Below are 14,549 nucleotides of genomic sequence, written 5' to 3' on the forward strand. Positions count from 1 at the left end.
TGCACTTCCCCGTTAAGAAAGGCAGAAGAAATCCTCTCTTCCTCTGCATGTCATGCTGCTGGTGTTAATTCATTTGAACTGGGCAGCTAGTCTCTCCTTTCCCCCTCCTTCTTTGGGGATGGGTGGGGAAGGAGGAACTGATGTCATTTCCTATCAGCTGGGCTCCTCCCCTCTCCTCTCATTGAGCAGGCTACTGATTTTGCAACACTGACTCCTCTCTTCCCATACTTGAGACTTAAGGCAAATGTACCGAAAAGAGAGAATGAGCATAGCAGATCTGTAAACCGAGCCTGTCTTTGCACACCTTTCAGGAAACTGTGCTCAGCAGTGACCTGTACAAAGGCACTATCTCCTTTCTCCTGGTTTTGCCTCTACATCTGGCTTTTGACCCTTCCTTATTACTGTTTCGCTCGACCTTGCGATCATGGGACATGATCATTCCGATGTCTCTTTCCTTAAATATCTTACTAGCTCCCCCTGCCCTTCTATCAGTTTATGTAATCTTGTACCTGAATTTAGTTTGTTAATTCATATTAAATTTTGAGCCACATAAGATATGCCATACTGGGTCAGACCAAGGATCCATCAAGCCCAGTATCCTGTGTCCAGAAGTGGCCAACCAAATCACAAGTACCTGGCAAGTAACCAAACATTAAATGAATATATCCCAAGCTACTAATCCTTATTGATTAATAGCAGTTTATGGACTTTTGCCCTAGGAACCTTTTTTAAACCTAGCTATACTAACTGCCAAAATCACATTCTCTGGCAATGAATTCCAGAGCGTAATTACACATTGAGCGAAAAATAATTTTCTCTGATATGTTTTAAATGAGCTACTTGCTAACTTCAAGGAGTGGCCCCTAGTCCTTGTATTATCCGAAAGATTAAATAAACAATTCACATTTACCCATTCAATTCCTTTCATGATTTTGTAGACCTCTATCATATCCCCCCTCAGCCATCTCTTCTCCAAGCTGAACAGCCCCAACCTCTTTAGCCTTTCCTCATAGGGGAGCCATTCCATCTCCTTTATCATTTTGGTCGCCCTTCTCTGTACTTTCTCCAGTGCAACTATATTTTTTTTGAGATGTGGTGACCAGAACTGCACACAGTATTCAAGGTGCAGTCTCACCATGAAGTGATACACAGGCATTATGACATTCACCATTTTATTCACCATTCCCTTCCTCATAATTACTAGCATACTGTTTGCTTTTTTTTGACTGCCACAGCACACTGGGCCTACAATTTCAATCCACTATGACACCTACATCTCTTTCCTGGATGGTAACTCCTAATATAGAACCTAATATCGTGTAACCACAGTAAGGGTTATTTTTCCCTATATGCATCACCTTGCACTTGTCCACATTAAATTTCCTCTGTAATTTGGATGCCCAATTTTCCAGTTTCACAAGGTCCTCCTGCAATTTATCACAATCCACTTGAGATTTAACTACTCTGCTTAATTTTGTCATCCACAATTTTAAGCACCTTACTCGTTGTGCCCCTTTCCAGACCATTTATAAATATATTAAAAAGCACTGTTCCTAGTACAGACCCCTGAGGCACTTCACTGTTTACCTTTTTCCATTGTGAAAACAGACCATTTAATTCTATTCTCTGTTTCCTGTCTTTTAACTAGTTTGAAATCCACAAAAGAATATCTCCTCCTATCCTATGACTTTTTAGTTTTCTTAGAAGCCTCTCATGAGGGACTTTGTCAAATGCCTTCTGAAAATCCAAATACACTACATATACCAGTTCACCTTTGTCCACATTTTTATTTACCCTTCATAAAAAGTAGGAGATTTGTGAGGCAAGACTTTCCTTGGGTAAATCTATGCTGGCTGTGTCCCATTAAACCATGTTTGTCTATATGTTCTGTGATTTTATTCTTTATAACAGTTTCCATGATTTTTCCTGGCACTGAAATCAGACTCCCCTCTTTGTGGTTTCTTGGATCTCCCCTGGAGCCCTCTTTAAATATTGGGGTTACATTGGCCACCCTCCAGTCTTCAAGTACAATGGACGATTTTAATGATAGGTTACAGATTTTTACTAATAGGTCTGAAATTTCATTTTTGAGTTCTTTCAGAACCCTGGCGTGTATACCATCCAGTCCAGGCAATTTACTACTCTTCAGTTTGTCAATCTGGCTCACTACATCTTCCAGATTCACCATAATTTGGTTCAGTTCATCTGAATCATCAGCCTTGAAAACCGTGTCTGCAACAATTATCTTCCCAAAATCCTCTTCAGTAAACACAGAAGCAAAGAATTTGTTTAGTCTTTCCGCAATGGCCTTATCCTCCCTAAGTGCTCCTTTAACTCCTTGGTCGTCTAACGGTCCAACTGACTCCCTCACAGGCTTTCTGCTTCGGATATATTTAAAGTTTTTATTAGAGTTTTTGCCTCTACTGCCAACTTCGTTTCAAATTCTCTCTTAGCCTATCTTATCAGTGTCTTACATTTAATTTACAATGCTTAGGCTTTTCTTCTGAAGGATCCTTCTTCCAATTTTTGAATAAAGATCTTTTAGCTAAAATAGCCTCTTTCACCTCGCTTTTTAATGGTGCTGGCAATCGTTTGGCCATCCTTCCACCTTTCTTAATGTGTGGAATACATCTGGACTGCACTTCTAAGATATTTTTAAACAGTGTCCACGCCTATTCCACACTCTTTACCTTTGTAACTGCACCTTTCAATTTTTTTTACACTATTTTCCTCATTTTGTCAGTTTTCCTTTGAAAGTTTAATGCTAGTGCCATGGATTTACTTAATGTCCCCCTTCCTGTCATTAATTCAAATTGGATCATATTATAATTGCTATTGCCAAGCGGCCGCACCACAGTTACCTCTCTCATCAGATTCTGGTCTCCACTGAGAATTAGATCTAAAATTGCTTCCTCTGTTGTCAGTTCCTAAACCAATTGCTCCATAAAACTATAATTTATTCCACCCAGGAACTTTATCTTTCTAGTATGTCCTAATGTACCATTTACCCAGTCAATAGTGGTGTAATTGAAATCCTCCGTTATTACTGTACTACCAATTTGCTTAGCTTCCCTAATTTCTCTTAAAATGTCACTGTCCATCTCATTATTTTGGCCAGGTGGACTGGCGTAAACATTTGTTTGTGCATTTACAGGTAAATTTTCAAGGGCCTGTGTGTGGCCAGACCTTGCGCGCATTTTACAAAAGGCCCAGCCACACATGTGTAAACCCCGATTATGCGCACAAGTATCGGGTCTGTGAGGCGGGGCGGGCCAGGACAGCACCATTAGCTGCTGTCCTGGGGAAGCGCGCGCCAGCAGCCAGCCGAGCCGGCGCACGGAAGTTGCTTCTGCTCTGATGGAGCAGTAAGTAAAAAACAAAAAAAAAATGGAGATAGTTAGGGTTAGGGAAGAGGTAGGAAGGGTAGGGTTAGGGATAGGAAAGTTACCTTCCAGTCTGCTCCTTAATTGGAGCGGACTAGGAGGGAACTGAGGGAGGCCTGATTGCATTGCCGCTCATAGTTTACTAAAATCCCCCCCCCACCCCCACGCATGCTGCCCACACATATGCACATGGCCATGAGATTTTATAGAATGTGCATGCACCAGGAATACGCGTTTCTTTTAAAATCGACCCCTTAGTCTTTTGTAGAATCTTTATCCTGTTGGTCTCTATGCCATCCCGGACATCCACCACCAAATTGCTCCTCTCTATCATTGCGATATAATTTACACCCTGATATAGCACTATCCCATTGATTATCCTCCTTCCACCATTTCTCTGAGATGCCAATTAAATCTATTATCATTCAGTGCTATACACTCTAACTCTCCCATCTTACTTCTTTGACTTCTGGCATTAGCATACAAACATTTCAAAATGTGTTTTTTGTTTGTATTAACATTCTGCTTTTCATTTGTAAGGGATAATTTGGAATCTTTTAGCTCAGGTGATTTTTTACTTATAGGCACTTGGACTATTTTTTTTTTTTTTTTTTTTAATTATTAGAGCCTCTCAGTTGGGATGCCCTAACTCTAATACTTCATTAGTATCCTTTGAAGATACCTCCCTCCGAACCATGTGTGCTGAGTGACTGTTGGCTTTCCCTTTTGTTCTAGTTTGAAAGCTGCTCTGTTTCCTTTTTAATTATTTCTTTATTGAATTTTAAATCAAATCTTCCAAGTAATTAACCTTGGTTACAGAAAGACTCTTTAGTCACAATCAGATTACAAGAAAAGTTTACATTAAACAGTGCAAAACTAAAGAAAAAATAAAAACTTGGCTATTCAAAAAAGCATTTATAATGTCTTAAGATCAATCACCCATCTTTCATTCATATCTTCTCCTTACTTCCCATTATCCTATCTCCCTTCCCTTTATTTTAACCTTCACTACATTCTTTAAACCATCCCTCTCATGACTCTCCCTCGTTTCAACCCACCTTCATTCATTGATCACACTCCTGTTACTAACATATATGACATATATATCTTGTAATAATATCCCATTTTGTTCCCTCATTTGTTATATTTTGTTACATTGTATCCTCTTTTTGTTTTTCAAATTGTTATATGTAAACTGACGTGATGGCATTTGCTGAATCTCGGTATATAAAAGCAAATAAAATAAATAAAAACACAAAAGGGAAGAGATATTAAAAAGGAAAAACCATATTACACATTGAAAAGCCACTTTTTTTTGGACCTAGAATATTACATTAAGTATTACCACTATCAATATTGGGGGTTTCGTGTTTGCTCAGGAAATTATCCAGCTGTGCTACTTCATGAAAAACATATGTTACCTTGATTCTTAAGCATATTTTTGTAGCATGTAGCAGATGGACTCAGGACCAATGGATATAGTGTACTCCTGATAGCAGTTGGAGATGGGTCAGATTTCAATCTGACGTCAGCCCTAGTACATATACCCCTGCAGGAAGTGCAGCTCTTCAGTATTTTCCGTCTCCATAGCAGTTAGGGACTCTATGCACGCTAGCATAGCGTTAGAGTAAATTTTACCAAAGAAATCCAAATTAAGAAGAAATCTTACCTCTACAGATGAGCCCCGCTCTCCTGCGGTGGCATCGGTTGGGTCCATCCCCCAGTCGAGATTGCCGAGGTGATTTCAGCGATCCCTCGGAAGTAAGCCTTGGTCCGGCGGCCGGCCCTCAGCGGGGACCTAAAGGAAATTTTAATTGAAATGATCCACCTAATTGTAACATCCTCTGCTTCCTATCAAGAAAAGCTTTTCGACGCAATTGAGTATCTCTTGTAACATCACAGAAAATCGAAACCTTATGACCAAAGAAAGAACACTCTCTTTTAAATTGAAAAAAAGTTTCAATATATGTTGTTAGATACTTTAAGAAATTCCACTAACAATGTAACTCTATCATTAATGACACAGTCAGAATTTTCTAAAAAAAACCTGTCAAATCAAATGATTCGTTCTGAGCATCCACCATTGACTTTATGGAAGAGGATAAATGGTTTTAACAATTGAAGGAAAGCATCCTTTAGAAAGGCTAAGAATTTCTGGAAAAAATCTTCCTAACATTTCCATAGGAGGAATAATAGAACATCTAGGAAAATTCAATAATCGCAAATTACATCTTCTAGTAAAATTCTCTAGATTTTCCAACTTTCTAAGTAGAATCAGATTATTAAGCATTATGTTGGTATTCTGTTCTGAAACGGACAAAATCTTTTTTCCAAGGTATTCAATTTCTCAGCTTGATCATACAACTTCTGAGAATGATCACTAATAGTCATAGACATGTTCCCAACAGAGATCAACATGGAGTCTATCCTGGACAACAAAGAGGCCTCCAACTTGGTAATAGCAACCCACAAAGAATCCAGCGTTAAGACTGGCTTAACTGGATGGAGTAGAGGAGCCTAGAGATCTCAGAGGGGATGTCCCTCTCTAGACAAACGAAACAGGGTTCCCTTGAGCTGAAACATTATCCAGGAATCCCATCTGGGTGGGACTCCTAATCCTTGGTGGGTTAGGTCTTTTGGGACTAAGAGAGGTCAACACCTCTGAAGCAACGAAATCTTCCGATTCAAGTTCATTACCCGAAACTACCTGGCTTGAAAATTGGAAAACTTCCAATGTGGGCTGTGATGCTGAGGAGAGCCTGAGGGGAAGGTCCTAATAGAGCCTTTCCTCCTCTTACCCATCAAGGAAGGAATCCGTAAAAATTAACACTGGAGATCAAACTGCGATAAGGGGCATGCCCCTTTGGCGTGTGGCTTCGATGCACTGCAGCACACCTTGCTTTAAGTCCCAGGGAGATATCACAAGGGGGAGGCTCCCTCTCCCAGCAAAGCTATGGCAATCAAACAAGGGGGGGGGCTCCAGATGGCAGAAGGCCTCGCAGACAGTCTCCAATGCTCTCTCCCCTCTATTTCCTTTTTAAAGGTTAGCACTAGTAGCCTTTTTCCCCCCTAGTTAAGGTGAAGCCCATCCTTTCAGAAAAGACTCCGCCCCCCCCCTTACAAAACTGAATTCCTCTTCCTTGCACCATTTTCTCATCCACACATTGAGACTTCAGAGCTCTGCCTGCCTCTGGGGACCTGTGTGAAGAACAGGGAGCATTTCAGAGAATGCAACCCTGGAAATTTTGGTTTTCAGCTTTCTACCTAAGAGCCTAAATTTGGCTTCCAGAACCTCCCTCCCACATTTTCCTGTCGTTGGTGCCCACATGTACCATGACAGCTGAATCCTCCCCAGAACTGTCTAAAATCCTATCTAGATGACGCATGAGGTCTGCCACCTTCGCACTAGGTAGGCATGTTACCAGGATCCTTACACCCACCAGCCACCCAACTGTCTACATGCTTAATAATCGAATCGCCAACTATGAAAGCTGACCTAATCCTTCTGTCCTAGGCAGTAGCCCTGGGCAACACATCCTTGATGCGAGAGGACAGTGCATCATCTGGAGAGCAGGTCCTTGCTACAGGATCATTTCCTGCTGCACCAGGTTGATACTTTCCAACCAGGAGACCTTCCTCCTCCAAGGCATTACCTGGGCTGCCACACTGGAGTTGGGACATGACTACTGTGTCCCTGAAGGTCTCATCTATATACATCTCTGTCTGCCTCAGCTCCTCCAGGTCTGCCACTCTAGCCTCCAGAGATCAGACTCATTCTCTGAGAGACAGGAGTCTTTGCACCGGGTGCACACATACAACCTCTCACCGGCGGGAAAAAAAAATCATACATGTGACACTCTATGCAAAAGATTGAAAGGCCCTTCTCTTGTTGCTGGATTGCTGCCTTCATCTCAGTTTTGTTCAGTTTCTAGTTAAGTTTAGGTTGCTATGGGAGTAGGGATGCGTACAATTTAAGTCCTTTAAATTTATTAGTGTATTCACTATTTATCTGATAGTGACCTACAAGGGGATGTTTAAACTCTTAATAAGGCCTCTGGCAATCCTGTGATTATGTTAAAAGGCTGAGATATATATATATATATATATATATATATATATATATATATATATATATATATATATATATATATATATATGAAAATGCCATACTGGGTCAGACCAAGGGTCCATCAAGCCCAGCATCCTGTTTCCAACAGTGGCCAATCCAGGCCATAAGAACCTGGCAAGTACCCAAAAACTAATTCTATTCCATGTTACCATTGCTAATGTCAGTGGCTATTTATGTGAAAGTGTCTCCTACCTATAAATTAAAGGAGGAGGGAGGGAAATCAAAACACACAAACTCCTGGCTTCTGCCTGCCTTTGACTTCCCATTTAATACAGACACACAAACACTAAAGAATATGCGCCAATAGTTTAATTCTCCCCAAAACGTTTTAAAATCTAAAATTTCCCAAAGCAGTACTTACTGATTTTGTTCAGCTACCAGCAAGGTGATCCTCTCCACTCAGTGTTCCCACAAAGTCTAATATGATGCTACCAATCAGCTCCCAAGAAATGTACTTAATTTGTTCTATTTGCAGAAAACATAGACTGAGCTAATTCACTTGCTCTCACTCCTTTTTCTGGCACTAACCAGTATTTTTCTCTTATCCTGAAAATTAATTACCTGAAATATCCACTCTGGTATTATTAATTAATCTCCTCCTGAAACTTTACTTGATTCTACAGTAATTAAATTTATCTAAATTACTTTCTTGTGTTACTCTGCCAATTAATGTCCACCACCCCCCCCCCCCCCCCCCGTAACTAGAAAGTAGTCTATAAAGTTAGAAGTGTAGGTAGGGGGGTGGGTGGGAGCTGGGGTGGGGGGAGGGTGCTCTTTCCTTCTACTCTATCTTTCTAAAACTAAGTAGAAAGAATATATAAGACACAATAAAAAGCAATGCAAAAAATCCCTTTTCAAAAATTAAAAGAACAAAAAAGTTATTAATAAAAAATTATCCCCCTTCAATGTAAGGTCTCCACAGTTGAATTCAGCCAGATAAACTTACCTGAGTAGTTTAGCTCCTCCAGTAAAGGCAGAATAGTTCTTAGCTTTGGTGACTTATATGCAGAGCTCAGATCCTTATCTAATTAACACAGGCAATGAGCTTCTTTCAAATCCCAAGTTTTGAAGAAAAAGCTGTCCTTTTGAACTACTAAATCAAAAGGCAGAAACAAAAAGACACAAGAGCAAAGTAATTAATATGCAATAGTAACTTGTGATCTATCTAATGTTTGAGTACTTGCCAGGTTCTTGTGACTTGGATTGGCCACTGTTGGAAACAGGATACTGGGCTTGATGGACCCTTGGTCTGACCCAGTATGGCATATCTTATGTTCTTATGTATGTTATATGTAAGGCAAACCTTTCCCGCTACGCTTCCTTTCTACGCTCCCACCGCCTCGAGGCTGCCGGAAACCCCGTCTACTCGGCTCGCCGGCCAATTGGAGGCCCCAAACTCCTGGAAGAGACAGCCCTTTAAATTTAGGGCCATCACCTTAGGGCCATCACCTTGGCGCCATCCTTCCAGGCCGCCCCCCCTAACAAAGTGGCTCACTTGTCTTCTACCAGAGAACGGGCCTTCTCTACAGCGGGACCTTCCATCTGGAATGCCATACCACCGGACATCAGACAAGAATCCTGTCTTCTGTCTTTCAAAAAAAAACTTAAGACATGGTTATTCAGACAAGCTTTCCCCTAATCTAGGCCAGCATCTTGCCATGCCACAGATCAGATGTAGGCTCTAGTACCTGCCATCTCTTTAGTTGTAATTAGTTATTGAGTTTTTCTTTCCCCCTCTGCTTATCACCTCCCAGTTACATCCCCCTGTTTTATTGTAACTTTCCGCTCCTTCTGGTTATGGTTAACGTTATAATGCTTCTGTTCCCTGTAAACCGATTTGATCTGTATCATGAAAGTCGGTATAGAAAAGCTTTAAATAAATAAATAAATAAAACTAAGTAGAAAGAATGCCTAAGAAACAAAAAGAGCAATGCCAAAAAAATCCCTTTTTCAAAATTAAAAGAACAAAAAGATATTAATAAACATTATCCCCCTTCAAGGTAAGGTTTCTGCAGTTGAATTCAGCCAGAAAAACTTACCTGTTGTAGTTTAGCACCTTGAATAAAGGTCCTGTTATGTAAGAGCTGTAGTAATAGGCTGTGGAGGAGGATATTTCTGTATTTGAACCAACATTTTTACGAGGCCGTCTTGCATTTTTATTGTACTATACCTTTCATAAAATGTTACTATGCAGAAGGCCAAAGAGTAAACTAACAAATAATGTTTAAAATTGTATTTATTAGTGTAATATTTATTTATCGAGTTTTATATACCGTCGTTCGGTTTTTGCCATCACAACGGTTTACAAAGTTTCGAGGTTTACAATATCAAAACCATCCTAGTTTATTTCAGATAGAAATTTAGTAAATGGAGTTCTCTATGTAATCGTATTATATGTTTTGATTTAGGTGATTGAGTTTGGTTTTTTTATTTTGGTTTTTTTTTAAGTAGTATTGCTGCTCAGTAGAATTGAACAGGTTTATTCTGACTTAGTGGTTATATTTTGTTTCATTGCTCTTATATTACTGGATCAAATGACTGTAAACCTACTTGATACATTTTTTTACATCTCTGCTTGGCTTTTTTGAAAAATAAACACACTTTAACCATACTCTTATCAAATTGGTCAACATAGATTAATGGTATAAAGTGCAGATGGTAGGCCTGTACAGTGTGAGATATTCAAGTTTTGAAAATGAATTTAGTGGGACTGCTTTGGGTTTTGCTGCAGTTTAAGGGCATCCATTCAAACTCAGGTGCTGTGCAGATGGCAAAGCTGCACTAATGTAGAAAAATGAGAAACAAGTGACTCTTTAATGTAGAGTAATGCATGACCTGCATCACAAATACAAGATGCCACTGTATATCGAAAGCCTGGCCAGATGGCAGTACATTAAAACACATCACTCCTTTAAGAGAATTAAATACAGGCAATTTGCTGAAATCTTTTGCAGGTCTGTTGCATGTCCCATTGAGGCAGAGGGACTGAAAAATAAAGGGCCTTATTCAAAAAGGGATCTTTTCCCATTCTGTGCACATGGGGGGGGGGGGAAAGCCTTTTATTGAATAAGGCCCTTAATTTTTCAGTCCCTCTGCCTTTATTGGCAGTATTTAGATGAAGTTGGCAGTTATTTTAGATGTAATTTGTTTCCATATGTCTGACTTGCACCTTTTCAAACTGTAGGAGTCTTGGAGCTGAAATAAATCCATTGTGTTTGAGAGGGAGAGAGAGGCCTGTTCTATACTGTGCATATGGTAGAAAGTACTTTGAAAAATGTCCACTGATGCCTTAGCTTTAAATTGGCAGTGCTGCCCTTATGATGTAGTCAATAAATTTTGAAGCTGTCGTCGTACTTTGTGTAAAACGATAGCTGAATCTTTTCCTCATAGGAGAGACTTGCAAATGCAGAAAGAAAATTTGTTTTTAAAACGGTTTAACGTGTTGAGTGGCACAGTCTGCCCAGATGACCTTGATTTATTGCTTCCTTTGTACTTGCAGCTTGGAGAAAGTGGTTACTGTACAGGCCATGAACCAGATTCCATGGAATTCAGTACTGTGGGAGGATGGGTGGCCACAAGAGCTTCAGGCATGAAAAAGAACATCTATGGAAACATTGAAGATCTGGTAAAGCTTTTACATCTAATGTTATCCTTAACTGCTGGGAAAAAATACCAGAAGATAAGCATGCTAGAATTCCATTCTAGTGTATTATTCCCAGGGAAAGAAATCTCCCATTATCTGATAGTACTGTGTAGCAGATGCTTAGTCCTGTACTCGACGATCTGACTAAAAAAAAACTTCAGTATAAATGTGTTTTGCTTTTATATGGAGCGCAGGCCTATTACTGATATATTTTATTGGGTTAGTATGCAAGTTCTGTTCTTTAAGTTTTGGGAAACTTAAAAGGAGACTGCAGACCTTGCCGTAAAAGTCTAAATCTCATGTAACTGTCTTTTTATAGGTTGATTCAATGAAAGCTATCACACTATTGTAAATCTTTTAGTGTATGAGAGAATTCTTTGAATTGTGACTTCATCTTGGTTCTATTAGATATTGTTTTTATTGAAGTTCTATCAGTTTAGAATTTTTTAATTGTTTAGTGTTATTCATATCTGTGTATTGTGTATCATTTTATGGATGTAATGCTGGAATCTGCGGAATATACACTTAAAAAAATATAAAAAATATTTTTATTATATGTAATGGTAGATTGTGTACTTAGGGTTTCTATTTCACCTTTTGTGGCTGGTCTGCCACTTCAGAGCGGATCATAATAAAATTAAAAAGTCAGATGCAAGATTATAAATACTTTAGAAAGTTATTAAAATGCCATTTATTTTATGAGGCTTTCACATCTGTAAAATTTTACATCTGTTTTAATATGAGTGTGAATTGTCTATTTTTTTAGTTTACTTCTTATGTTTGATGTTTATTGTCAATATGCTGTAAACCACCCAGTACGGGGTCTGGAAATGGGTGGTATATAAATTAGTGCAAATTAAAATAAAGGATTTATATTCTAAATCACAACAAAACAGAACACTGTAAAAGTTGTAAGGCTTAGTATACAATATATCTACAAAATAGCTTATCATCAAAGTTACAGAATTTACAACAAAAAGTTGTCAGTTAATCCTTGAAAAATACAAGCAGTTTCTGAAATTGCAAGGCTCCACTAACCTAATTCCTCTAGTTACTGAGCCAGAATTTATAAACCTGGTGAAACAGACATTTATAAAATAGTATAAGTTAAAGTGATTTACTAGCTATTTTTTAATATTGTTGTTGAAGTCCTGCATTTCTGATATTAAGTGAGTGGTTAAACCTAATTGACTCCGAGTGAGGTTGAAATGATCTTTGGTGTAGCGAGCAAGGGGTGTATGTTCTCTGAAGCTGCAAATCTCTTGTGGGTTCCTTGCATCTATCCGCCCTCTAATTTTTTGCTGAATATATCAGGGTACTGCTTCTTGTCTAGGCACCTTTTTTTTTTGGCTCAGCAGAGGAGATGGAAATAATAGGGAAATTCTCTTGAATTTCAGAGAAAAAAAATATAGATGTAAATGGACTTAAAAAATGTATTTCTTTTTCTGAGGGTATATAGCATTATTTTAGCAGTATGTATCAGCACATATCTATTTCTCCTCAAAACCAGTGGTTCTCAAACTCTCTCCTTGAGATCCTTTACCATATTTGTTTTTTCAGAATACCCACAGAGAATATTTGTGCACAGTTGGTCTAAGAACCAAGGTCATTTATTTTGGTTATCCCCGAAAAGGAGATCTGGCTAAGATCCTCAAGGACTGCACCTGGGAACCACTGTTTTAAGCCATATAGATGAATAATATTGGTCACTGTACTGTTTCTTGGTTTTCTAGTGCTTGGTTGATTGACTGTAATATAGTCTTTTTTTTTTTTTAAGTCTTTATAATTTCAAATATTACATAAATCAAGATTAGCTTGAAACAGTCAGAGATGGTACATCATAAAAAAAAAACTCACAAGAAAAAAAAATATAATTATCAATTTCAAATTGAGTCGATAAAATTGCCAAGAGATTCAGTGATACAATCCAATAAGGAAATATTATTAAATCAAGAAAATTCTAAAGTAGTCTCGTCCAGGATTATAGTACCGAAACAAGAGAAGAGGGTGGTAGAGAACAGGCTGCACAGTTTTATCACTCAAAAAGAAAGAAAGCTGATTAGGTTCATGGAAAGCATAGGAAATACCATTATACTTTATGCAACATTTGCATGGAAATTTTAGAATAAATAAGGCTTCTAGTTGTAGGACCCTAGGCCTTAACAAGAATTGCTCGTGCTTTTTTTGCGTTTGCTTGGACAGATCTGGAAAAATCCTAACCCTTTGCTGCAAGAAAAACTCACCATGATAACTAAAATAATGCTTCAATAACCATTATCTCTCAGGTTCTAAAACTGAGGCTACAAAGTAGAAGGTTTCGTTGCCACTCTATCCGAAGCTTCTAGTAAAGCAGTTATATCTAAGGGACGATCAGAAATCATAAAGTTCCTGGTCACACTCTTCTTCCTTCCTTCCTTCCTGCCTTCCCCTTGAAAGGGAGTAGTAAATTCTTGATACTGGTGACACTGAAGACTCTAGGATTTTAAGTATATATATTTTATACATATCTTTAATAGAGACCAAAGGTAGTTGGGGAAAATTAATAAAATGTAGGCTCTTCTTCCTCAAGAATTCTCAATTCTCTCTAATTTATTAAACAAATAAATGTTATCTTTAACTAAAGCATCTTGTGAAGATTTTAAGATCTACACTTTCATTCCTAGCAGAAACTTATGTCCCAAGATCTGAAACCAAGGTTTCTAAAGAAACAGTTATCAAAGAATTTTTCTCCAAAGTAGAGGACATTTGAAGCATAAGTGCATTCTTCAATCCTTTAATAGCCTTTGAGATAGTTTCAAGTGAAAAAGACTGAAAGCCTCTTAAGCTGTTAATGAGACTCAGATACTTGTGCAGCCAGAGAGGGACTCAGCACATCGACTCTTCAGTGCTTACTTTGTGCTGGTAAAAAAAAACAACTGCTCCTTCCAATGTCACACCAAAACAGGCACCTCTGCCTTCTTCCATGTTTCCTGTTGCAGGGGATGCTGCTAAAACGCCATCAGTCAGCGACTCTCTCTGCTGTAAATTGGAGGCTTTGCACATGGCTGGATCAGGGGAGGTGTTTGACTCGCCAGGCTCAAAGAAGCTGACGATTCTGGGAGAGATAAAAGAAAACTTTCCCTCTTAATGCCATTCAACGAATCTCCCACTGGCGAAAATGCACCCCGGACAACATGAGCATCCATTGGACATCGCAGCAATATTGCAGATGGGGTTACAGGAAGATCCTATACTTAGCCTTCTTCTTATGACCCATTATAAGGTAAATATTTAATAAGGTAAATGCCACGGGTAGGGAGCTCAGCATATTACAAACTGGCTGCCGCCATCTTGAATCTCCATATAGTGTCATTTTTTATCATTCCTTTTAGCTAGTAAAAGTAGTTCTCAATGT

General features: G+C 38.8%; 1 protein-coding gene across 1 annotated transcript in view; it reads left to right on the forward strand.

Annotated features, from left to right (window-relative positions):
• AGPS (alkylglycerone phosphate synthase) overlaps window positions 1-14,549 on the forward strand; it is a 394,780-nt gene that overhangs the window by 160,949 nt on the left and 219,282 nt on the right. The window contains exon 9 of the mRNA XM_029605879.1: window positions 11,012-11,137. Coding sequence (XP_029461739.1) covers window positions 11,012-11,137 — 126 coding nt within the window. The remainder of the gene's footprint in view (window positions 1-11,011; window positions 11,138-14,549) is intronic.

Source organism: Rhinatrema bivittatum, chromosome 6 (assembly GCF_901001135.1).
Source record: "Rhinatrema bivittatum chromosome 6, aRhiBiv1.1, whole genome shotgun sequence".
In the NCBI taxonomy this organism is placed as follows: domain Eukaryota; kingdom Metazoa; phylum Chordata; class Amphibia; order Gymnophiona; family Rhinatrematidae; genus Rhinatrema; species Rhinatrema bivittatum.